Source organism: Carcharodon carcharias, chromosome 11 (genome assembly GCF_017639515.1).
Source record: "Carcharodon carcharias isolate sCarCar2 chromosome 11, sCarCar2.pri, whole genome shotgun sequence".
Lineage (NCBI taxonomy): Eukaryota > Metazoa > Chordata > Chondrichthyes > Lamniformes > Lamnidae > Carcharodon > Carcharodon carcharias.
In genome coordinates, this window is record NC_054477.1 from 67,203,621 (window position 1) to 67,230,851 (window position 27,231).

The 27,231-nt window shown below is 42.4% G+C and overlaps 1 protein-coding gene across 1 annotated transcript in view; it reads right to left on the reverse strand.

The window, feature by feature from the left end:
• Window positions 1-27,231, reverse strand: part of LOC121284081 (cytoplasmic dynein 2 heavy chain 1) — a 770,821-nt gene that overhangs the window by 469,521 nt on the left and 274,069 nt on the right. Inside the window, exons 58-62 of the mRNA XM_041199129.1 lie at window positions 15,139-15,299; window positions 13,617-13,740; window positions 13,241-13,362; window positions 8,367-8,453; window positions 7,801-7,927 (exon numbers count right to left, since the gene is read on the reverse strand). Of these exons, the coding sequence (XP_041055063.1) occupies window positions 7,801-7,927; window positions 8,367-8,453; window positions 13,241-13,362; window positions 13,617-13,740; window positions 15,139-15,299 (621 nt within the window). The remainder of the gene's footprint in view (window positions 1-7,800; window positions 7,928-8,366; window positions 8,454-13,240; window positions 13,363-13,616; window positions 13,741-15,138; window positions 15,300-27,231) is intronic.

Below are 27,231 nucleotides of genomic sequence, written 5' to 3' on the forward strand. Positions count from 1 at the left end.
ACTCACACCTGGATTCATCATCTGCACCCTGTGCAGCTACAACAAGATCATCTTCCTCCAGTGGGTCCCCCCTTACCAGTGCTGTCTTGTGGAGAGTGCTGCATGTGACCATCATCAGTGATACCTGCTCTGGGGCTTACTGTAGTGCTCACCTTAAACGGTCCAGGCATCGGAAGCAAATCTTCAGAAGACCTGTGGTTCTCTCTATCACTGCCCTTGCGGAGGCTTGGTTCCTGTAATACCGCTGCTCTGCCTCAGTTCTTGGATGGTGAAGAGGCGTCATAAACTACCTTTTAGAGGGATCGCCCTCGTCACCTAGCAGCCATCCACCCAGTCAGGCTGGAGCACTGAAGAGCCTCAGCACCTGGAAGTGACTCAGGATTTTAGAGTTGCCAGGGTACCTTGCACAGACTTGCAGAATATGCATCCTATGGTCACAAGCCATTCTGTTCCTGGAGCTGCCTCTCTATGAGAGTCACCACTCTCTCAATGGAGGTGGTAGTGCACTCAGCCACTCATTCATGGAGTGGAATCCCTTCCTGTTGATGAAGGCACCTGGCTGACCCGCTGGCGCCTTGATAGCCGCATGTGTGCAGTCGATTGCACCCTGGATGCGAGGGAACCCAGCAATTGCTGCAAAGCCTCTGGCTCGCTCAGCCTGGCTGGCCTCGACCGTACAGAAATGAAAGAAAGTCACCAGCTTGATGCAACTATGGACAGCTGATTGGGAGATTCCACACAGATACCCCACTGACCCCTGGAAAGAGCCAGATGCATAGAAGTCGAGGGTCTCTGTGACATTCAGAGCCACTAGCATAGGGTGTCCACTCACACAATTGGAGATGATCTCAGGCCCAATTATCTGACAAATGGAGGTTACTGTCTCCCTTGAGAAGTGAATCCTCCTTCAGCATTGCATCTCAGACATATTGAGGTAGCTGCATCGCCGCCTGTAAACCCTGGCAGCAGGATAGTGGCGTCTTCTGAGGCCCCTAACGCCTTGGACTACCTGCTGACCTTGCGCCTGCACCTCTCCTCCCACAGGTCGCTCCCACGGAATCTACATTGGGACACCTGACCTACTCTCCCTTCTGCCCCTCTCTTCCTCCTCAGAGGAGGTGCTTCCAGCAGAGACCACGATTCCCATTACCGGGATAACAGAAGGCCGTCTGATACCTAGAAGGGTCCACATGGTCGGAATCCTCCGGGGTCATTGGAGACACCAAGGAAACCTGAAAGGAAGTCCTGAACAAAGGTGAAGCTGCCAAGTGCTAATAAATCACCAGCAGAAAACTATCTACCAAATTCCTCACTACTCACACTGGCAATGCTGCTGACCCTATTTATCCCGCCTGTGGATGAGGTTTTGCAAGTTGCCGTCGGGCCACCTGCCTATTTTGCCCGTGCAATGAGCATGAAATTGCACAGACAACATAACATTGGCGGCATAATGGTGGGCATGGCTTCAACTCCTGCACGTGAGCTAACCGAAATACCAGGCAAGTGCATGATAATGTCAAGATGCTCACATGATGTCATCACATGCTATTTTACACTCAAGCGGGTCGGACGCACGCCTGCCCGCTCAGCAAAAAATTCTGCCCACTATTAATTTTGGGTTGCTTTCACAACCTATTATTATCATCACAGTGAAGGGTTGAAAGTTCAATTTGATTGGCAGCTCAAAGGGGTTTAGCTGTCATTGATATGGGGTTATGAATACAAATGTTTGTTTTTAATAAAAGATTAAGTACTTGAGGGTTTTTAAATGTATTGAATTAGCTTTCATGAATGGGAGTTTCTTTTTTACATAGTAACTGCAATAGGTATTCAGAACTTCATTTTATTTCATCTTAGCAGGACTCCTAGGGTCTGCCTATGATGGATATTGGATAAGTTGGCATGGGGGATGTAAGGGCGAAGAGTGGATGGAGAGCATAGGCAGGACATTTCAGTCGGCAACTGGGGCCAGGGGACGCTCGTTGACGTGTAAAATGACATGGGATGACGTCGGGTGGAACTCCCAACGTCATCCGGCACTATTTCCATTTTCAGGTCGGCCGGGGCACAGTCGAGTCAGCTGCGCACCCGCTGACCTGTCAATGACCCATTAAAGCCATTGAAAAACTAATTAAGGTCATTAATGGACCTGCCCATCCAACCTTAAGGTTGGCGGGCAGGCCAGGAGTCCTGGAGGGCTTCGGAAAAAGTATGAAACCTCATCCATGGGCGGGATGAGGTTTCATGAGGGCATTTAAATTTTTAAAAAAGGTTTCAATAAAACTTATGGACATATCCCAATTCATGTGACAGTGTCACATGAGGGGAAATGGCAGAGAAAATTTTTAAACATGTTTATTAAAAGTTTTAAATTGGAGGTAATCTCCCCGAGGCAGCACTTTGCCTCAGGGAGATCTGTGCACTCTTTTGCGCACATGCGCGAAAGAGTGCAGTTCCAGCTGAGCGAATCCCCCCCCCACCCACACAGGGAGCACATAGTGCTTCCTGACAGATGTCAAGCTGGGCAGGCCAACATAAAATGGTGGCGCGCCCTGCGTCTGTTCCCACATTTCCCCCCACAACGGGGGAAAATTTTTCCCCATGAGTTGACACTAAGTTGGCATAAAGATTATGAGGGGCCATGGGGGTGGGTGGAGACATGGGTTGGCATGGAGCACAAGAGGGGCCATGAGTTGTCATGCATTGGCTGTGGAGTGGGTGGGAGGATTGAGGGCTAAATATTTAACAAAACAACAGGGACAGAGTGCCAGAGAACCGAGGTGGGCTGTTCCCACCTCGGTGCTCAGCAGACCATGTGGCTGCCCCCGATCTGCATCCTGAGGCAGCAGGTCCGACTCCATCCCACATCCACAATAGACAAGGACTGTTTACAAGTAGAGCGGTCGGTGGGGGGAGCCAAGTTGGGGGTAGGGATGTGTGGTGGGTAGGGGTGTGGGGATGTTGAGGGTGTTTGGGTTTTTTGTAGGTGGATGGGAGATGGGTAGGGGGGTGGGGAAGGTGATTGGGATCGAGCGTGAGGGTGGGGTGGAGCTTTTGGGGCATGGAGTGAAGGGCGGGGGACGTTAGGGTGAATGGGCGGAGTGCTAATTTTTCAGCAAGTTTACTTTTAAATACATTTTGAGGACTTCCTGATTTAGCTTCTGCGGTTAGCCACTTTCAACCTAGATCCTACACCTGTGATGAACAGCCTGGAACAAATTTCTGGGCATGTTTATTGTATCTAGCACATGTCGACAACAGTGGGGTCAGTGCCAGAGGCAACGTTGCAGAGTTCCAGACTGCAAATCTTTGCCCCATCGGCAGTTTGAAATTCCCAGCTAAGTACCCCGCCTGTGTGCAGGTCAGGACTTCCTGAGTCCTGACACACAACTGTGGCAAATGTCTAAATGTTCGTCGCCATTTCCATCTGAAGATCTGGGCCATTTTCACAAAACAAGCAACCATTCAATTTCCATCAGCTCCTCTATCAGTTCTTTTGAAAACCCTCATGAAAATAAGATATAATTCTATCAAGTTATTTTCTTGAAGGGATTTTGAAACAGACAGTACATCATAAGGCACAGGGTGAAATGAAGTGAAAACCCAATATACAGCTATTTTAATTGCGTATCTGTAATGTAATTGCGAGTGGATCTAAACTCAGTTCCAATCCAGTCTTAAAATTACAATGTGCCTGTCATATTTATGCATTCCCCTTACGATGGGTCTAATTTGAGCATAATTTTAATCCAATCATATAATTATAATATGCTTGGCAAATTTTTATCATGGCAATGGCCACTAGGGTGGAAGCATAATTTTAACAAATTAATTATCCATCACTTAGGATTCAATAGTATTTACAGGAATTCTGATCCTTTTAAATTCACAGGTTCAATTTTAACTCTCATGGGCTCCCCCTTCCTCAAAACTTATTTCTGCCTAGCAAGAAAGCTGCCAGTTTCCCCATTCTGACACTGGGATCCTAATGATACAATAATTTATGAGGTTCCCACCAACTTTAGGATCTACCTGCCAAACCAACACGTTTGGGATCTGAGTGGTTAAGTAACCAGCTGGACTTAATTGGCCAACTGCCGTTTTTGCCAGGCAACTACGGTTAAAATTGAGCATTTCAACCTGCATGCGCAACAGGGGTTACCAGAAATACTTGATTCTCATAAAGGTTATAAAGGCACTGAAGGTGGTCCAAAAGAGATTTACAAATATGATAGTGTTAGGAAATAGAGATAGCTTACCTAAGTTATATTTGTATTTGTGTGTGTTAGAAATAAGGTATATCTTTAAGTTTAACTTCAATTTAAACCTATTCAATTTGTGGGTTAAAAGGTGAAACCTGGGATCTACTCTTGAAGGAGAGTTAAAGCAAACAAGAGTGGGAAAAGAAACTGTGCTGTTGCCTAGTAACAGGGATGCAGAGAGGGAGCACACACACACACACCAAGGACTGAGATAGAAAGGAGGAGTCCCTTCTAGTCAAAGGGAGAACAGGAGTCTGGATAAGGTCCTAGTCTGTAGAAGTTAAAGGAAGGAGCAGAGAGGTCGGCCCCAAGCTTCAGGCTTAAAGAGAAGAAAGACACAGAAAGCAGGTTTAAAGGGAGAAGCCAGAAGGTCCAAAGGGACAGCTGAAGATCTGTAACTCTTTACTATAGGCATGTGAAGAAGTGGTGTTCTGTTGGCACAGCTGAGCATTTGAGAGAGTGTGTGTGGAAGGAAATTTGAATGCACGTGGTGATCCAGTGGAGAGGGACATCAGAAGGAGAGTTTGAAACCCTGGAGGTGGACCCTTGCAGAAGGCGTCTGAGAGAAAGCATTGGCTTGGAAGAAGATTCCAAAGGGAATTCGTCAGAGTGGAAATTGGAAACCCTCACGTGAAAGATGGAGTTCAGTGAGACCGGTTGGCTCACGGTGTGACGAGCGTCTGGTGGGGGGAGTTCAGGAGAGATCTACAGCATCTGTTTAGGGTGGCATCTGTAACTTGGTCTCAGAGAATGATGTGTCTGGCACTGGTGTGTCGCTTATTGGTTTACATGGGCTGTGTACTTACTGTGAACATTAGAGTATAAGATAGCTTTTGTAACTTGTGTTATCCTTACAAATCTGTATATATCTGTGAAGGTATAGTTGTGGGTGAAGGAGAATTGTAATATAGCTCATCTTTAAATGTTTTATTCTTTTGTTAAAAGTTTATCAGCTGACTTCTGTAGCCACTCTCCACGTATCTAAACAAAAAATAAAAGTTAGCTTGTCAGCTGGGATCATAACAATAGTTATAATTTCTTTGTTTTGGCAACAGGAAAGACTGAGCAAACTGACGTTCTTTTCTCTAGAAAAGGCTGAGGAGTGATCTAATGGAGGTCCTAAAAATTATGATGAGTCTTAATAAAGTAGACAGAGAGGAAATTGATCCCATTTGTGGAAAATCCTAACCTAGAATTCATAAATAAATGATAGTCTCTAATAAATGAATTTTGAGTTTGAAAGAGACTTTTTTTTTTTACACAGAGTGGTTAGAATGTGGAACTTTCTACCACATGGACTAGTTGAGGCAAATAGCATTGTTGCATTTAAGGGGCAGCTAGATAAGTACATGAGTGAGAAAGAAGTAGATGCTTATGTTGAGCGTGAGATAAAGTAAGATGGAAGGAGGTTTGTAAAGAGCATAAAAACCAGCTTATCCCAGTCGAGTTGAATGGCCTGTTTCAATGTGATTCTATGTAATCGACAGAAAATCTCATCCAATGCAACAACTCCTGCAATCACACAAGAAATTTATGTTACTTTCACCCATTTGTAGTGTCACTGCAATGCTCCAATTAAAACTCCGGGGACCAAAGTTTTAGCAAATATATTTCACTGGTGCAATGGATTCTGAATAAATCCACATCAGCAGAATACTCTCTGTCCCACTTCTCTACACTGTCAAGAAAGCAAAATTCATCAGCAACATTATCATTTACAGCAAGATATGCTTTGATGTTAGAAATAGAAAATGAAGAGAAAATTCAGGGGCAGAAAAAAGAGAAAAGATGAAAAATAGAAAGAAAAATAAGAAAATTAAGCTATAAAAGAGAAAATACCAAAAGTATAAGGGAAAAAAAGTAAACAGGATGAGAGAAAAGATGAAACGGTCCATGTCCAAATGCAACAAGACCTGCACAATCTCCAACCTTGGGCTGACAAGTGGCAAGTAACATTCGTGCCACACAAGTGCCAGGCAATGACCATCTCCAACAAGACAGAATCTAACTATTGCCCCTTAATATTCAAGGCCATTACCATTGCTGAATCCCCCACTATCAACATCCTAGGGGTTACCATTGACCAGAAACTGAACTGGACTAGTCATATAAATATTGTGGCTACAAGAGGAGGTCAGAGGCTAGGAATCCTTTGGCGAGTAACTCATCTTCTGACTCCCCAAAGCTTGTCCACCATCTACAAGGCATAGGTCAGGAATTGTGATGGAATACTCTCCACTTGCCTGGATGAATGCAGCTCCAACAACACTCAAGAAGCTTGACACCATCCAGGACAAAGCAGCCCGCTTGATTGGCACCCCGTCCACAAACATTCACTCCCTCCAGCACCGACGCACAGTGGCAGCATGTGTACCATCTACAAGATGCACTGCAGGAACTCACCAAGGCTCCTGAGACAGCACCTTCCAAACCCATAATCAGCACCACTGGAAGGACAAAGGCATCAGGCACATGGGAACACCACCACCTGCAAGTTCCTCTCCAAAATACTCATCATCCTGACTTGGAAATATATCACCATTCCTTCACTGTCACTGGGTCAAAATCCTGGAACTCCCTTCCAAACAGCACTGTGGGTATACTTACAGCACATGGACTGCAGCTGTTCAAGAAGGCAGCTCAACACCACTTTCTCACAGGCAATTAGGGATGGGCAATAAATGCTGGCCTAGCCAGCGACGCCCACATCCCATGAATGATTTTTTTAAAAATTTGTATTTTTTCACATGGAAGAATATAGCTTTTGCTCTATTTTGCAACAACGCAAAGATAAGCCATCAATTTGACTTCATGCTCACATCATCAGAGGTTGAGAAAGGCAAGGAACCATGCATCCTTTCAAACACAAGCAAGAACAGGTATCCCACCAGCAACGTGACTTTCAATGATCAAATATAGCTTTTCAATTACTGAAATGGAAGTCTTGACACATCAGGGCACCAAAGCCATATTTTTATCAGCAGGGAATGCAGATAACTTATTTCAATTAAACCAAGAATATCAATGATTCCGAATATTCCAAGATAAATGATAAGATACTTAAAGTTCAACATCTTCGAACAGAATTCACACAATGCCAGTCACAGATGCTCAACATCAGCAAGGCCCATTCTTACGCTTTAACAGAACGGGGATAAAGAATTAGCGTTCTTGCTGTTCTGCAAGATGAACACTGACACAGACAGGTTGAGCTAAGGTTATCTCAATGGTTCTTGAGCAAGTTACTATCTGAAACTGTAACATTTGACAAAAACAAATCCTTGGTTTACTGTGTTAACCATATAAACTGAAGAAGAAATTAAAACTTCAGGAGTGATTTCACCAGTGATCTGTGTCAGCTGCTTGCAATAAATTTTACTATGAGCCTTACCCAAATTGTAAGCTGAACTTTCTAATTACATTACAAGCATCTCACTTGAAATATAAAGTCATATAGTCATAAAAAAATATAGGAATTGGAAGACTACTAGAAAATATTATCCAAAATATTTTACCTCATTTCAAAGATGAAACTTACTTGTGCATTCCACCTTCTGTGTTCACCATCAAGCTGACCTATCAGTTTTTCAGCTGCCTCTATGGTCTCCTGAGCTTTATTTACCTCTGCTTCCAGTTTAGCAGCTTCAGTTGTTCTGATCTGGAATCTATTGAAGCAAATGGTGAAACAACTTTAGACTAAATCACTAAAAATTTAGAAATGCATCGAATAATTAAGGACGGTCAGTGACAAAAAAAAAAACCCATCAATTTAAAATGACTGATGAAAGTGTCAGGAGGGAGATTAGGGGAAGTTTCTTGACACAGAAGGTTGTTAGAGTGTGGAATGCTTTGTTATTGGAACTGGTTGAGGCAGAGATCATTGTTTCTTTTAAGGTAACATTAGATAAACATTTGAAGTAGGGAATATACAGGTTTATGGGCTGAGAGTGTGGCTGTAGTACTAGTTTTGGGTTGCTCCAACAATCAGATGTATAGGCATGATGGGAAATATGACCTCTACTGTATTCTGTATGATTTGAGTTAATATTAAGCTTTATAATTTTGCATTTTGTATTCTTGAAATGTATTCAAGTAAATGTTTACTTTTCTTTAAGTTCAGCCACTTTCCGTCCCACACTGCAGAGCTTGATTTCGAGACTCTGTTTCCTTTCTTCAGTTTTATTTAAGTTTCTGGTCAAAAAGAAGATAAAAAGCTGAAGACATATATGCTGAAAATTACTTTGGAATGAGAAACACATGTCAAATATTATTAAACAGAATACTACGTCAACATATCTCTTTATTCTTTCATGGAATGTGAGCATCACTGACAAGCCCATCCCTAATTGCCCTTGAACTGAGTGGCTTGCTAGGTCATTTCAAAGGGCAAACACATTGCTGTGGGTCTGGAGACACATGTAAGCCAAACAAGTTAAGGGTGGCAGATTTCCTTCCTGAAAGGACATTAGTGAACCAAGTGGGTTTTATAACAATTAATGATAGTTTCATGGTCATGATTACTGACAGTAGCTTTATACTCCAGGTTTATTAACAGAATTCAAATTTCTCCAGCTGCCATAACGTGATTTAACCCAGGTTCCCAGAGCACTAGCCGGGGTCTCTGAATTACTCATCCAGCAAGATTACCACTACAACATTGTCTCCCCTAGGTCATCCTAGGCCACCAGGTCATCAAAAGGACAAGAAAAAGGTTTCATTGCGAAGGGTTACAAGAAACTATTTGAGTTACAGCAACAGTATAATTGAAACACAGCATCATTACTGAGTAGTTTGACAAGAGGCAAGTAACATTCACGCCACACAAGTGCCAGGCAATGACCATCTCCAACAAGAGAGAAGCTAATCATTGCCCCTTGACATTCAATGGCATTACCATCACTGAATCCCCCACTATCAATATCCTGGGGGTTACCATTGACCAGAAGCTGAACTGAACGAGCCATATAAATGCTATGGCTACAAGAGCAAGTCAGAGGCTAGGAATCCTATGGCAAGTAACTCATCTCCTGACTCCCCAAAGCCTGTCCACCATTTACAAGGCACAAGTCAGGAGTGTGATGGAATATTCTCCACTTGCCTGGATGACTGCAGCTCCAACAACACAAACATTCACTCTCTCTACCACCAAACAGTGGCAGCAGTGCGTACCATCTATAAGATGCACTGCAGAAACTCACCAGGGCTCCTTAGGCAGCAGCTTCCAAACCTACGACCGCTACCATCTAGAAGGACAAGGGCAGCAGATACTTGGAACACCACCACTTGAAAGTTCCCCTCCAAGCCATTCATCATCTAGACTTGGAAATATATCACCATTCCTTCACTGTTGATGGGTCAAAATCCTGGAACCCCTCCCAAACAGCTTCCTGTGCCAACACCACAGGGGCTGCAGCAGTTCAAGGTGGCAGCTCACTACCACCTTCTCAAGGACAATTAGGGATGGGCAATAAATGCTGGCCTCACCAGAGATGCCCACATCCAACACATGACTAAAACAAAACAATATTTTACACCCCTTCTCCATGCCCTTTCCACATGCTCAAATGTTGGCCAGGCTTTAATGTCTCAACAACATTATAACACTCCCAGGATGCATCATAATCAAAATAGAGGAATGGAGCCACAACAACACTCAAGGCTCAACATTATCCAGGACAAAAACAGAATTACCTGGAAAAACTCAGCAGGTCTGGCAGCATCGGCGGAGAAGAAAAGAGTTGACGTTTCGAGTCCTCGTAACCCTTCGACAGAACTTGAGTTCGAGTCCACGAAAGAGTTGAAATATAAGCTGGTTTAAGGTGTGTGGGGGGCGGGGGGCGGAGAGAGAGAGAGAGAGAGAGAGAAGTGGAGGGGGGTGGTGTGGTTGTAGGGACAAACAAAGCAGTGATAGAAGCAGATCATCAAAAGATGTCACCAACAATAAAACAAAAGAACACATAGGTGTTAAAGTTGGTGATATTATCTAAACGAATGTGCTAATTACGAATGGATGGTAGGGCACTCAAGGTATAGCTCTAGTGGGGGTGGGGAGAGCATAAAATATTTTAAAATACTTAAAAATAATGGAAATAGGTGGGAAAAGGAAAATCTATATAATTTATTGGAAAAAAAAACAAAAGGAAGGGGGAAACTTTTCTTTTCCCACCTATTTCCATTATTTTTAAGTATTTTAAAATATTTTATGCTCCCCCCACCCCCGCTAGAGCTATACCTTGAGTGCCCTACCATCCATTCGTAATTAGCACATTCGTTTAGATAATATCACCAACTTTAACACCTATGTGTTCTTTTGTTCTATTGTTGGTGACATCTTTTGATGATCTGCTTCTATCACTGCTTTGTTTGTCCCTACAACCACACCACCCCCTCCACCTCTCTCTCTCTCTCTTCCCCCCGCACACCCTCCCCCCCCCTCCCCCCCCCACCTCCCACACACCTTAAATCAGCTTATATTTCAACTCTTTCTTGGACTCGAACTCAAGTTCTGTCGGAGGGTCATGAGGACTCGAAACGTCAACTCTTTTCTTCTCCGCCGATGCTGCCAGACCTGCTGAGTTTTTCCAGGTAATTCTGTTTTTGTTTTGGATTTCCAGCATCCGCAGCTTTTTGTTGTTATTATTCAGGACAGTTTGCTTCTCTGTGCCTCCTGCTACTGTATTCAATATGCACCCACTCCAACACCTCTGCACTTGGCTATAGTATGTAGGTCCACAGGATGCACTGCAGCATCTCCATTCTCTCTGGTCTCCATCATGAGGATGGATACAATTTGCTCATTGCCACTCAGTCAATATTCTGAAATGCTCTACAGAACACAACAATGAGAGTACCCTCACCAGAAGGACTGCAGTGGTTCAAGGGAAAGGCCTTTTATCATTTTCGAGGTAACTATGGTTAAGTAATCAGAAATGAACAATAGATGCTGCTTTTGTCTACTTCAACACATCCCAAGGGTAAATTAAGGGGCACATCCCCCATACTTGAATAAAGGTACAGTCCTGCTGGAACTTGTGATTGTATGTAATTAAAATCTTTATTTTTAAGTACGGAGAAAAAGTGCTGTAAGTACTTTGAAATTTGCAGAAATTTATAAAGTTGAATTTGTCACATTGAATTTGAATGTAAGTAGCTTTCATTTCTTTTCAGTAAAATTACTTCAATGATTTGAGGAGTTCAAGTTCTATTTTGCTGCTAAGCTCTGGTTTCCTTCACTGTCACTGGAAATGGATTCTCTCTGTTTCAGTCTCAATAATTCCCTGCTGATACATCAGGGAAAGGGGAGATAGGGCTTGCAAACACCAAGTGCAAATATGCTCTGTGAATGGCCACTATTTCTTTCAATCAACATGGGTCTATAAACCTATACAATCTCATATAGACACCCAGGAACAGTATGCAAGTTCTATTTCTATATTTCCCCCATGTACTGAAAAGGTATTTCAGGTGATTTGTCACATATTCCAAAGACTAACATTTTTCTATGCCATCCATGATCCAAATTATTTCAGCACTTCTGAGACACTTGGATTCTCATTTGAAGTTGAGTTGCGGGCTCATTGCTTTTTCTTGAGGAATCCATTATGTTTCTAAAATATATGAGTGTGTGGAATGATATTTGGAGTCACTTCATTACCTTAACTTTCTTTTAGTCAAGTTTCAACAGAAAGATATTTGTTAAAAAATCCTCAGGCCACTGAAATTATGCCACTTGCTGTGCCAAGCATTTTTAAAGTTGTCAGCTTCAACACTTATAATTAATAGAAAAGCATTGTGTATGCAGCACTTGGAATTGTCCAATGATATATTAAAATTATTTCATGGCATGTATTTTGAAAACCTTGCAACAAAATGATAAAGAAATTATGTTTTGTGAACATTTGTCTGGATTTTGCTGTTAACGGAAAAGCAAGTGTTCACCGCTGACCTCAAAGAAAGTTTCCCACAAAGATCTGGCAATCTCAGTGGTGTGGACCCTCCTTTTCCCAGTGGCAGTTTAAATCTGGTGCCAAGTCAAGGAGGTCTCTAGGCGTGTAGCGGTAGTAATGTCAGCAAGCCAATCACTTTGAAGCATTCACACAGACACCAAACAAGGAAGCTAAAAGCATTGAAATTCCTTTACTTTTAATACAAAATTTCATATCGCAAAATAAATAATGATTGGATTAAGACAGAAGGTAAAATCAAGATAAACAACTTTTTTCATAAGTTTAAAAATGTGGATTTTTTTTTATCTTAATGGAGAAATTTGACATTCCACAAGTATAAAATTTGCTTTTCAGGGCCAGTGATGTTGTTTAACAGTAAATGTATGCCACTAAAAGCCCAGTTACACCTCATTCAATAAGGTGTAACTTTTTCAAGAGTGGTTGCCATCGAGAAAACCACAAAGAACTAAAGGTTTCCTTTGCTCCCGGGTAATTCCAAGGCTTGAACATACACCTTTTGTTTACAGAGAACAGATCTCTGCATATGATCGTTTGCCTTGGCCAGAGTCAAATCCCCAACCAGTCAGCACCCATTTTTCTCCTGTGGCATAAATTGGTGTGATTGTTTGAAATTTGGCATTCTTACTAATGAGTGCAAGATGAAATGCTTTAGCAACATGGCTCTTTTCAGCAATATTCAAGTTCTGTACTGTCAAGCAACTTAAAATGCTATGCACAGTACATATTATGAAATAACAAATGTTAGGTAGCAAGTTACATTCTGTAATCGGATATCTAACTTCAGGTTTATTTTTATTTATAAAATCCTTTGGGCTTCCTCCCCTATTAAAAGCTACACCCTTGTGACTCAATCCCAGGCATCAATTATTCTATATGCAATTAATAGTAAGCAGAAGTTACACACACCATACTGTTCTCAAGTGATAAACTTCAAACACCACAGACATACAACAGAAAATACTTTACAAAGATGAAAATGACATAATATTGACATGCTCTTGAATTACTCACTCAACTAATGCAGCCTGTTCTTTTTCCAGAGGTTGAATCTTCTCCAGTACATATGAATATTTCACATTAGCTCGGACCCATGCAGCCAAGGGAGCAGCTGCAGCACTGGCACGCTTGGCATTCTGTAAATTCATTATCACATTCATAACACCTTTATCACATTTCACACACAATACAAACAAAAGATAATTTTGAGCCTCAGGTTAATGCAACTGCAGGAGATTCCAACAAATATCGAAGACCTTCATGGTTAATTCTGTTGCCAAGAAAATTTAATGAGCAAACAACTTTGATTGCATTTTTTATTTCTCAACTGCCATTCATTTAATTATTACTAATAAACTGTCATAAAGCAATCTCCTTTTAGCAATTATACCTTTGGGTCAAATGAAGCACTGTTTTTCTGTAATAGTCCTTCTACACTCTCTCGTATTTCTCTGCTGATATTCCAGGCGTCAAAGGTTGCAATCTCTTCTCTCACTCCCCGTTTGGCCAAGAAACTGAAATCAAAATCACACATTAAAACGCCATGTCCTTTTCAAATCAATCACCAACACCACAAAAGATAATATAGGAACGTACTTGGTAAATTATATTTTAATTTATATATTGTTTTTCTTCGCAATTTATATCAAGTTTTTTTTAAAAGTACACTACAAATGTACATTTAACCATTTATTAAATGCAACTAATTCCATCAACTATTGAGTTGACTATTTATTTATATCAGTGGCTTTCAAACCTTTCTGTATGATGAACCTCCTGCAAATATTGACATACTCCTGCTGATCCTATAAATACTGAAAACACCGTTAGGACCTCTTGTAAGAACTGGGACTCTAAAAGACCCCTTGTCCTATTTTAGAAAAGGTCTTTTCAGATACCACAAGGAAAATAAATTAATTAATATCGAAGTTTATAGTTCATAAGACAACCAATATGTCAAATACAAAAGTCGGATGACTGCACAATTCTTCAAGGTCCTGGGACCCAAGTACAAAAATATAAACAAAATCCATTTCCCTATAAACCTAAATTAGAATATATTCTGTCAACATTGGCTTTAGAATCATCTTGTTTGAGTGATGCTAAATTATTCAATTATATTAGAGACACATAAAAAGCTTGTTTTAAATTCAAGGTGAGGAACATTTTCAATTGAAACAAATACTTAAATGAAGGTGTTTGTGAACAATGGTCATGATGACTTAGAGGCCAAACACGCTGCCGGTGTAACATTATGCCAGAAGTTTAGACATAATTCTGGTGTGTGCCAGTGGGTTAATTCCAAATTGGGGATATTACAATTGGTCTCGTCATCCCAGGCTCATCAATAAGGAGACCCAAATGCCAGCTGGTGGCTCCTTTGGGAACCATCTTTGGCAGGAAAGGACCGAGATACAAGGAAAAGTGGAACAATATAAGTATACGTAAAATCAAACAAAGAGTAGTTTCGTATTCATTTGTAACAAAGGATTAACTTTAATGAAGAATAGACAATAAAGCTATCCTTAAGTTACATTAATTGATACAATCTTGATTATAGACACCATAAGTACAGTTGCTGGAATTGAGAATGTCACACTTTGGTAGCAAGAAGAATTTATTTGAGGATGGAACCAAGTTACGTTGGCAGAGCAAGATATTCGGACTTTTGAACATTATTTAATCTAGTACATCATCTAGTATAACATTACCAGTGGATGTAAAAATGAGAATTCTTCTACTTCAAAACGCCCCTCAATTTAACAAATTATATACAGGCACAAAAATTAAACATCTATAATTATTATAATGCACCATTATCCTTCATCTTGTTAACTGCTGCATTTGTTCTGTGAACGAAAGAACATTCCGATCTATTTAACACGATGTGAAATACAATCTCAGATTCTCACCTTTTCATACTGACCCACGAAGTATCAAAAATACCCATCAACCGTAACACTCCCTCCAAAATATCTCTGATTACATCAGGTGGCATTCGCAGTGAACGGATTTCTGAGAGTGATTCTGGCTTTATATTTCCTACAGCTCGTTTGGCTTCATCTACATGAGGCTGAAAGAGAAAAAAATGGAAATGTTGCCACTGCCTTTTGCCAATAGCTCAGTGAGAACATGTAATAAGCGGTGCAATACTAAGGCATATGGTTAAATTTTAACATTTTCCATTCCAAGGCCAGCAGGTATCAGGAACCCAGAAGTTCAAACAGCAGGTTTGTTAATGCATTTTTAACAGAGCCAGGGAATTAGAATCCCAGTGTCATGTCACCCGTACCCGGCTGTTGCATAAAATCTCATCATAAAATCATGGATTGGTTACAGCACAAAAGGATGCCAGTCAGCCTGTAAAGTCCATGCCAGCTTTTTGTAAGAGCAACTGAACTAGTCACACTCGCCTTCCCTTTCCTTTCGGCCCAGCAATTATTTTTCCAGTCAGGTGTTTATCCAATTTCCTTTAGAAAGCCATGATTCAATCTGCATCTACCATATTCTCAGTTAGCACATTCCAGATTGTAAACACTCAGTATATAAAAAAGCTTTACTTCGTCATCATTGATTCTTTTACCTATCACTTTCAATCTGCATCCTCTGGTTCACGACCCCTCTGCCAAAAAGAACAGCTTCTCTCTATGTTCTCTAGATCCTTCAAGACTTTCCAGCATCCATAAAACCATAAGACGTAGTAGCAGAAGTAGGCCAGTATATCTTTCCTCAGGTAAGGGGACCAAAACTGTTCACAGTATTCTAGGTGTGATCTAACTAGCACCTTGTATAATTTTAGCAAGATTTCCCTATTTTTATACTCCATTCCCTTTGGAATAAAGGGCAAAATTCAATTTGCCTTCCCTATGACCTACTAATCTTGTATGCTAGCTTTTTGGGATTTTTGCTCAAGGACCCCCAAACCCCTTTGACTTGTGGTCTTTCTCCATTTAAATAATATTTGGTTCCTCTATTCTTCCTGCCAAAGTGTATAGCCTCACATTTTCCCACATCATATTCCATCTGCCAAGTTTTTGCCACTCACTTAACCTGCCTATATCGCTCTGTAGACTCTGTCATCCTCACCACTTGCTTCCCACCTATTTTTGGGTCATCCGCAAACTTAGCGACAGTACATTCACTTCCCTCATCTAAGTCATCAATATATATTGTAAATAATTGTGACCCCAACACTGATCCCTGTGGCACTCCAATAGTTACAGGCTGCCATCCTGAAAATGCCCCTCCTTATCCCAACTTTCTGTCTTCTATTAGCTAGCCAATCCCCTATGCGTGCTAATGTACTACCCCCAACACTATGGGCTCTTACCATATTAAGTAGCCTTATGTGTGGTACCTTTTAAAAATCCAGATATATTACATCTACTGGTTCCCCTTTATCTTTCCTGCTTGTTGCCTGCTCAAAGAATTCTAATAAGTTTGGCAGGCATGATTTCCCCTTCATGAAGCCATGCTGACTCTGCTTTATTATATTATGCATTCCTAAATGTTCTGCTACTACAGCCTTTATAATAGATTCTAACATTTTATCAATGACAGATGTTAAGTTGATAGTTATCTGTTTTTTGTCTGTCTCCATTTTTGAATAACGGTGTTACATTGGCCGTTCTCTAATCCTCTGGGACTTTTCCAGAATCTAAAGATTCTTGGAAAATTACTACAGTGCATCCATTATCTCTGTTGTTACTTCCTTTAATATCCTAGGATGCAACCCATTAGATCGAGGGGACTTAACGGCCTTTAGCACCATTAGTTTCTCTAGTACTCTTTCTCTAGTCATAGTTATTGTATTTATTTCCTCCCCCACTTTTATCCTTTGATTATTTAGTATGTTTGGATCGCTATTAATGTTTCCTACCGTGAAGACTGAAGCAATTTATTCAATTTATTCAACTCCTCTGCCATTTCCTAGTTCCCCATTATTATTTCTCCAGCCTCATTCTCTAAGGGGCCTATGTTCACTTTGGCCTCTCTTTTTATATATTTCAAGAAACTCTTACTGTCCATTTTTATATTACTTGCTAGTTTACCCTCAAAGTTTATTTTGTCCCTCTATTTTTTTTGGTGATGCTTTGTTGGTTTTTGAAACTTTCCCAATCCCCTGGCTTACCACAAATCTTTGTCTCATTGTATGGTTTTTCTTTCAATTTGATACTATCCTTAACTTCCATGGTTAATCATGGTTGGTTTATCCTCTTCCTAGAATCCTTCTTCCTCAATGGGATATATCTTTATCGTGAGTCATGAACTATTTTCTTAAATGCCTGCCATTGTTCATCAATCGTCTTTCCTGGCAAATTCCTTTCCCAGTCCACTCCAGCCAACTCTGCCGTCATTCCATTGTAATTACCCTTACTTAGCACAGCAGTTTCCCATCCCTCTCAAACTGAATACTAAATTCTACCATGTTATGGTCACTGTTTCCTTGGGGATGTAAGCTTTTCTCGTGTGCAGCTAAAACGTAGTTGACTCTGCATTGCATGCTGACACCAAATAATATCATGTTTTGTGGAGTGTGAAGTGGAATGCATGTCCTGTAATATGTGCTGCTAGTACCGGTGTCCTAGCTGACCACATGTGAAGGAAGTGCTTTCAACTGCAGAAACCTGAGCTCCGGATTTCAGAGCTCGAGCGGCAGCTGGAGTCACTGTGGCACATCTGCAAGATTCAAAGCTACATGGATGGCACATCCAGAGAGGTAGCCACACTGCAGCTTAAGGGCCTGGAGACAGAGATGGAATGGGCAATCACCAGGCAATCCAAGAGAAGTGGGCAGGTAGTGCAGGAGTCCCCTGACGTCCTGCTCACAAATCAGTTTTCAGTTTTGGAAGCTGGTGAGGGCATTAGTTCCTCAGAGGAGTGCAGTCAGAGCCAAGTTTGTGGTGCCATGAACTGCTCAGCTGTACAGCAGGGGAGGAAGAAGAAAGGAAGAGCTATGGTGATGGGGAATCTTTGGCTAGGGGAACAGACAGGCGTTTTTGCGGCCATAGACGTGACTCCCGGATGGTACGTTGCCTCCCTGGTGCCAGGGTGAAGGATGTCACAAAGCGGCTGTAGGATATTCTTCTGGGGGAGGGTGATCAGCCAGAGGCCATGGTCCACTTTGGTACCAATGACTTATGTAAGAAGGGGAATGTGGTCCTGCAATCAGAATTTAGGAAGCTAGGTAGAAAATTAGAAAGCAGGACTTCTAAAGAAGTAACCTCCTGATTACTCCCAGTGCCACATGCAAGTCAGTGGAGGAATAGAAGGATAAGGCAGATGAATATGTGGCAGGAAAGATGGTGCAGGAGGGAAGACTTTAGATTCCTGGGACACTGGGAGTGGCTCTGGGGGAGATGGCACCTGTATAAGCCGGATGGATTGCACCTAAACAGAGCTGGGGCTGAGATCCTTGCAGTGCTTTAAGCTAACTCTGCAGGATTGTGGGAGCCAAGAAAAAATATTAGAGAGGAATACCAGAGTGCACAAAATACTGGAGGGGACAGGTAGCACTAGTATAGCGAATAGTATGTTAATAGGTAAAGTTGGGGTAAGGGAGAAAGTAACTCAATCTAAATCAGAATTACTATGCATGTATGTGAATGTATGGAGTATATTAAATAAGTTTGAAGAGTTACAGGCACAGACAGCCATGAAAAGACATGATGTTGCACGATAAGAGAGAGCTGGCTCAAGGAATGACAGAACTGGCTATTAAATATTCCCAGGTACAGGGTGATCAGAAGAGATGGAAAAGGAAAGAAAGGAGGAGCAATGACGGTATTGGTTAAGGAGAGCATTGCAGAGCTGGAGAAAGAGGATGTCCCAGAGGGTTCAAGGACAGAATCAATTTGCCTAGAGCTAAGGAACAAAAAAGGTGGAGTAACATTGCTTGGAGTAGTTTATAGACCACCAAATAGTGAGAAGGCCGAAGAAGAACAAATCAGCAGGGTAATTACAGAGAGATGCAGGCATTAAGGCATTCTAGAGTAGCTGTAACGAGGGACTTTAATTACCTGAATGTAGACTGGGACTGTGGTAGTGTAAAGGGCGGAGGGACAGAGAGGGGCAAAAGTTCCTAGATTCTGTTCAGGAGAATTTTCCACAGCAGTATGTGTCCAATCCAACAAGAAAAGACCTGGACCTGGTTCTTGGAAATGAGGCGGGCCAAGTAGATGAAGTGCCAATGGGGGAACACTTAGGTGACACTGGTCATTGTAATCTATGTTTTACGGCAATGATAGAAAAGGACAATAGGCAATCCAGAGTAAAAATAATTAACTGAACAAAAGCAGACTTCTATGGGGCAAGAACAGAGCTGGGCCAGGTAGACTGGAATGAAAGATTAGCAGGAAAAACTGTAGCTGAACAATGGGCTACCTTCAAAAAAGAAATGGTTTGGGCACAGTCAAGGTATATTCCATCAAAAGGGAAAGATAGGACAAACAAATCAGGAACTCCCTGGATGAAAAAGGAGGTTGAACTTAAGATAAAGAAGGAAAAGTATGCTTTTGACAGGTGTCAGGCAGAAAATACAATTGAGAATCAAGAAGAATTCAGAAGGTTCAGAGGGGAGGTGAAAAAACATATTAGAGAAGGAAGAGGGATTATGAGGAAAGACTTGCAGCCAACTTAAAGTGGATTCCCAAAATCTTCTATAGGCATATAAATAGTAAAAGGGTGGTAAAAGGAGGAGTAGGGCCAATTAGGGACTTAAGAGGGAATTTACACATGGACAAAGGGGCCTTGGCTGAAGTATTAAATAAATACTTTGCATCAGTCTTTACCAAGGAGGTAGATGCTAACCAGGCCATGGTGACAGGTGAGGAAACTGTCACTAGAGGGGTTCAAAATTGATGAGAAGGAAGTGTTGAATAAACTGCAGGTACTTAAAGTTGACAAGGCACCGGGGCCAGATGAGATGTATCCAAGGATAGTGAAGGAAGCGAGAGTAGAAATTGCAGGGGCACTGGCCATAACCTTTCAATCTTCCCTAGACTCGGGGTGGTGCCAGAGGGCTGGAGAATTGCACTACGCCCTTGTTCAAAAAAGGTTGCAAGGATAAGCCCAGCAATTACAGACCAGTCAGTTTAACTTCAGTGGTGAGCAAGATCCTAGAAACAATTATCCGGGATAGAAATAGTAGTCACACAGAAAAATATGGGTTGATAATGAATAGCCAGCAAGGATTTATAATAGGGAAATCGTGTTTAACGAACTTGTTGGAGTTTTTTTGGAAAGCTAACAGAAAAGGTCGATGATATGGCATACATGGACTTTGAAAAGGCATTTGACACAGTGCCAAACTACCGACTTGTGAGAAAAGTTATTGCTCATGGAATAGAAGCAGCAGTAGCAATGTGGATACAAAATTGGCTGAAAAATAGGAAGCAAAGAGTAATGGTCAATGAATATTTTTTGGGCTGGAGGAAGGTTTGTAGTGGAGTTCCCCAGGAGTCAGTATTGGGACCCTTGCTTTTCCTGATATATATTAATGATCTAGATCTTGGTGCGCAGGGGTAATTTCAAAGTTTGTGGATGATACGAAGCTTGGGAGTGTTGTGAACTGTGAGGAGGACAGTGTGGAACTTCAAGAGGACATAGACAAGTTGGTGGGGAGGGCAGATAGGTGACAAATGAAGTTCAAAGCGGAGAATTGTGAAGTGATAGATTTTGATAGGAAGAACAAGGACGACAATATAAAATAAGGGGTGAAATTTTGAATGGGGTGCATGAGCAGAAAGGCTTGGGTGTATATGTGCATAGATCGCAGAAGGTGGCAGGACAGGTGGAGAGAGCATTTAATAAAGCTCAGAATATCCTGGGGTTTAGTAATAGGGGCATAGAGTACAAGAGCAGGGAGGTTATGCTGAATTTATATAAGGCTCGTTAGGCCTCCTAACGAATATTGTATACATTTCTGGGCACCATATTATGGGAAGGGTGTGAACACATTGGAGAGAGTGGAAAAGAGGTTTACAAGAATCATTCCAGGGATGAGAAACTTCAGCTATGAGGATAGATTGGAGAGGTTGGGACTGTTCTTCTTGGAGAGAAGGTGGCTGAGAGAAGATTTGATAGAGATGTTCAAAATCATGAGGGAGCTGGACAGAGTAGATAGGGAGAAGCCGTTCCCACTCGTAAAAGGATCAAGAACAAGAGGGCACAGATTTAAAGTGACTTGCAAAAGAAGCAAGCGTGACATGAGAAAAAGCTTTTTCATGCGACAAGTGGTTCGGATCTGGAATGCACTGTCTGGAAGTGTGGCGGAGGCAGGTTCAATCGAGGCATTCAAGAGGACGTTAGATGACTATTTGGATAGAAACAATGTGCAAGGGTATGGGGAAAAGGCAGGGCAATGGCATTAAGTCATAATGATCACTTGAAGAGCCGGTGCAGGCATGATGGGCCGAATGGCTTCCTTCTGCGCCATTAAGATTCTGTGGACCTTTCACTCTGAGATCATTTATTAAACCTGCCTCATTATACATTAACAAATCCAAAACAGACTGATCCTTGGTTGGATCCACAACATATCGTTCTAGGAAACTGTCCTGAATACACTATGAATTCTTGTTCGCGGCTACCTCTGCCAATTTGATTTTCCCAATCTACATGAAGATTAAAGCCACCCATGATTAATGTACTGCCTTTTTTACATGCCCTCATTATCTCCTGATTTACTCTGTCCGACAGTATAGCTACTCTTAGGGGGCCTGTAGACTGCTCCCACTAGTGTCTTCTTCCCCTTGTTATTTATTACCTCCACGCATTCGGATTCTACATCTTCTGCTCCAAGATCATCTCTTGCTCTCATACATATTCTATCTCGTACTAACAAAGCTACCCCACCACCCTTTCCTTCCTGCCTGTCCTTTCGAAAAGTCACAAACCCCCGAATATTTAGTTCCCAGCTTTGATCTCCTTGTAACCATATCTCCGTAATGGCTATAAGATCATACCCATTAACCTTTTTGTGCATTAATTCATTTTTGTTCTGAATACCCTGTGCATTTAAGCAAAGAGCCATTAATTTTGCCTTTTTACCATTTTTTCCCCCCTTTGACTCTATTTTCTGCTGTTTTATGTTTGTACACGTTGTCCCTTCCTGTCACACTCTGGGTATCATTAGCTAAACAGCTGCCCTGCAATGCTGCCATATCTTTTTGCTTTGCAAGCCTACATATCTCCACTCCAGGACCTTTCCCCACTCTATTTATATAAAACCTTCTTTACAACCCTAGTTATTCAATTCACCAGGACACTAGCCCCAGCATGGTTCAAATGAAGCCTGTTCCATTAGGACAGCTCCCTTCTACCCCAGTACTGGTGCCAGTACCCCATGAACTGAAGCCCATTCTTCCCACACTAATCTTTGAGCATTTAACTCCTTGGCTTTATCTACCCCATGCCAGTTAGGAGGTTCTGCTTTTTAATTTAGCTCCTAACAATGCAAATTATTTCAACAGAACCTCCTTTGTAGCCCTATCAATGTCATTGATACCGATGTGGACGACGACAACTGGGTCCCTCCCCTCCCAATGCAAGTTCCTTTCCAGCCCTGAGGAGATGTCCTTAACTCTGGAACTGAGCAGGCAACGCAGCTTTCGGGACTCGTGCTCACGGTTGCAGAGAACAGTATCTATCCTCTTAATTAAACCGTCCCTTTCCACTACAAGGTTCCTAATTCTTCCCCCCCACTTGAATGTCTCCCTGTACCATGGTACCGTGGTCAGTTCGCTCATCCTCCCTGCAGTCCCTGCTCTCAATCACACAGCTTGTAAGAACCTCATAACTGTTGGACAACTGCAGGAATTGAGGCTCCTCGAACGCTATCCCCTGGGCACCTGCTTCACCTGCAATCATATCCTCCTGACCTTGGTCACAGACCAAATTTAAGTTACCTAATTTGAGGGGTGTGACCACCTCCTGGAGCAAATTGTCCAGGTGACTTCTCCCCTCCCTGATGTGGTGCAATGTCTGCAGCTCAGACTCCAGCTACTCAACTCGGATCCAAAGTTCCCCGAGCTGCAAACACCTACTGTAGTTGTGATCACACGAGGGTCCAGTTTCAGCTGGTTTTTAATTAAGCTGCTCTTTCACCGGAACCCTTGAAAAACCCTGCTTAAGGCTGGCAACCACAGAATTTAAACTGTAGGTTTCTGTTTAATGCCAACTACAAAGCAAATTAGATATGTACAAAATAAAAATTTAGACTTTCTTACCCAACAACTGCATGCACTCAGTCCTAAATTAAACGGAGTTTGCTAGCTGAATTTATATGCTCCTAATATATGCTAAATCACTTAATGAGGATCCAGTTTCAGCTGGTTCTTAATTAAGCTGCTCTTTCACTGGAACACTTCAAAAACCTCTGCTTAAGGCAGGCAACTACAGAATTTAATTCCTTATCAAATCTCCTCCCAACCTTTGTATGTATTGTAATGACATTTAAGTGACAGAGTTGCATCATCCTGCATATTTTCTGTTATTTATGCCATTGCAGCATTAAGAACCAGGGCACCTGTTCACTCCTGATGTCTAGTATTGCTGTGGTGTTGGAGAAAGAACGTCGGTGGCTGGGGGGGTGGGGTGTGATTGCAACAGCTTGTAAGTAATTTTAATGACGTTTTTAAAATAAACATCAACCAGCAGCACAGATGATGCCAGCCACCTAATAAAGGAGTTAGTGAAAAATGAGTCCCTGAAAATCAAAATCAATCTTCTCCTGCACAGCACACCTCAGACCAACACATCTTTGCAGGTGCATCCCATTCCTCTCTTTTTAAGGCACCTTTTCAGATCCCCACCTGAACAGACACCACTGAGACACACTCTCGTCTTGTTGCCATTTCACACCCATCTCTCACAGTAACTTTTCAAAAATGTTGTCCTTCCATCCTCACAAAACATCCTATTTCTCACACTCAGCTCTCCTCTTTCTCTCCTTGCAGGAAAAGAGAATGCAGGACATCAGGGAAAGGCAGAGAAAGGGGGATAGCCCTACAGTCATTGTGACTAGATGAGTGCAGAGGAAGAAGCACTGAGGTTGAGCCCTCAGCCTCTGCATCCATGGCCATTGGAATGAAAAAATAGGGATTTCCCAGATACCTGGTGACAGAATGGACATACAATACTCATTCATGTTGTCAGAAGGAAATAAGAATTGATGATGTGCTCAATGATGACCAAGAATGGTCCATTTTCCCAAATCTAATTCATGTATTTCATCTCCCATAGATCCTGCAAGTGTCACTCAGCAGCTGGTGCCAGAAGAGGACAAAGAGTCTTCAGGCCAGGTTGCACACACTGAGGAAACACCATCACAGAACTCATGAGCACCCTCCACCAGCTCAGATAAACAAACCTCAGTGGTGGCTTGAAGGCAGTTAGCTAGATTATCACATGGTGAGGCAGGTATCACATGTGAGGAAGTGTTAGATACAGATATAACAGTGAAGGGTCCCAGCTGGAGGGTGCAGGACCCTCCAAGCTCAGCTCAGCTGGATGCAAATGGCAAGCCTCGGTGATCATTGGTGAAGAAGACTATCCTGGAGTAGCAGTCGAAAACATGTGAGGTTCTATCAGCATTTTCAGATGGACTGAGCTCAACAGGAGAAAAATTGGTTGAGTCTGTCTCCACCATGAATGCTATGATGTCTTAGGGCTTTGTAATGATCTCCACCTCTACGGAACTTCGGGCATTGCAGGCAATCAAGCCTCCAGATTCAAACTGCCAGTTTAAGTAGGATGGAGGGAAGCCTAGCCATGGCCGTTCAATGTCTTAAGTGCAACAAAGTGCTCTCCAGTCCTCGGCTAGCAAGGAAGTGGAGGTGGGCCACGAAAGGTAAGGATGAAATGGAAGTAGGGAATTTGCTCAAGATACTCCCACAACTCCTCCCACCACCCCCCCATCCCCACCCCCCGCACCCCACACGTCAGAGCCCCACATGTTGTCTCCTGCCCCTTGGCCGAGTCTACCTTTGCACAAATGCACATGGAGTAGCATTTGGCTGGCCCCACAAACTTCTGAACAGTCAGAACAGGGGAACAAGCAAACTGTCCCAAGCTTTGTTAAAGCCACGGGGTAGTGTCATAGGAAAGGGAAGAAAAATAATTTGTAGTTGGACAAAGGTAATCCCAATGTTTACAATTCTTAAACTTTATTTCAAAGCTCCATTGTGATGTCCACTCCATTGTTGCCTGCAGCTGGACAAGTAGCCTTCAAGCTTAAGGAAAAGGTATGACAAGAGTAGAAGATGAAAAATGGGTTCAGTAAGGGGGATGGATTGTTGATGATGGTACTGCTTTCTGCTGGGGGCGCAAGTGGTGAGCTCATGGGGTTTAGAATGGCTTGATAGCTGCACTGCCTCAGACTAGCTGAAGCATGTCTGAATCAATTTGTCCCTGGCATCCCTGGCAGCGATGTGAATGGCTGCATGTAACCTTGCCCCAACTGGTTTGCTCTCCTCTGAGGATGCAGAGCACTCATTAATTTCCTTCTCCTGCAGTTCCAGTCCTCTATGATACTCTATGTTGTGCAAGGTGCAGCACAACAATAACTTGATGGTAGATACTGAAGGGTGCCCCTGGATCTGTCCGTCATTAGCATATCAATGGATTTCCCAATGCCCACTCTTGTGCTCATGTGGCTTCAGTTGTGCTTTCCCTGGGCATCATGGCTCCTCACAGGTGTAATCAGCCATGCTCTCAGAGGGTAGCCCTCAACTTCAAGGAGCTGTACGCTAGCTAGGAGGTGCAAATATTTGCAGGGTAAGGCTTGACTGGTACAGAATGAAATCATGGCAATTTTATAGGTATCTCGCAGGGACATACATGATAATATTTAAATGATTGCTTATTAGCTAAATGTTAACGAAGGGGAATCCATTTCAGTTGATGAAGGCTGCTGGTTGTTCTGAGGGTGCCTTGATTGTCACATTGCAAACTAAGTCTTACTGTACCTGTGAGAATCCAGCCACAGCAGCTAATGCCAGGGTTCTCTAATTCTGACTGAAATGGATGGATGTGGTGGCCCTGGCAAACATGGCATGTGTCACCTGGGAGATGCACTTGTATAGAGCATATTGTGCAATTCTACAGATGTCACCAGCAGATCCCTGGAAAGAGCTGGGGGCAAAAAATTCAGGGCTTTGGTGTACATGGCTGCCACTGGCAATGGGTGTCCACCTGCTCTACTGTAAAGGAGGTCTTGTTCCAAGTTATTGCAAATGTCAACATTGACCTGACAGGCGCTGGTGCTCAATCATATCCAGAAAGTTTATCCTCTACCTGTGTACCCTGTGTTGGAGGTGTCACCTACTGCAAGTTGAAGTTCTTTGTTTGTCCCTTCTATAATGCAGTGGCAGGTGGTTGAGGAGAAGGCTGTTGCTGCTCCTTCTGCTGTTGGTGCTGCTCCTCTTGTTCCTCATCAGAGGTCTAACTAGGAACTTCAGAAGTGGTTCCCATGCTGCTGAGAAGGCTGACAGCTGGGAAGTGTGGATCAAAGGTAAAAAGCTCAAAGAGAGCAGAAATTAACCTCCAAAGTCTTGGAAATGACCTCCAAAACAATAAAAACACCTTCTCAGAACAAGTCCTAAGAGCAAAAACTTATCACTTAAGCAAAGAAGTAGCTGTCATAACTCAGTATTTAAAGGGTTTCCAGCATGTCTATTGCCCAGCCCCGCAAATCTCTGTTGTGTTCTCATCTTGTTCAATTTGGTGAGTTCCAAGAAACTTGGGAAACCCATACACTGACGGTTAAAGATAGATGCCAGGATTAAAATGCGCTCAATTACCATTTAGCATATGTAAATGGTAGATCTACGTCACACAGAGGTTTTCTGCATCATACCTAGCATGCTCAAGTTAAAGGCAGAGGTCAGTGGGTTCCTGCCAGCTTCCTAACACACCAGCAATCTTTGCTCTTTTAATTTGCCATGTGCACCAACACCCTCACCAGGAAGGTTAAAACCCCATCCAGGAAGTATAGGAAGTACATG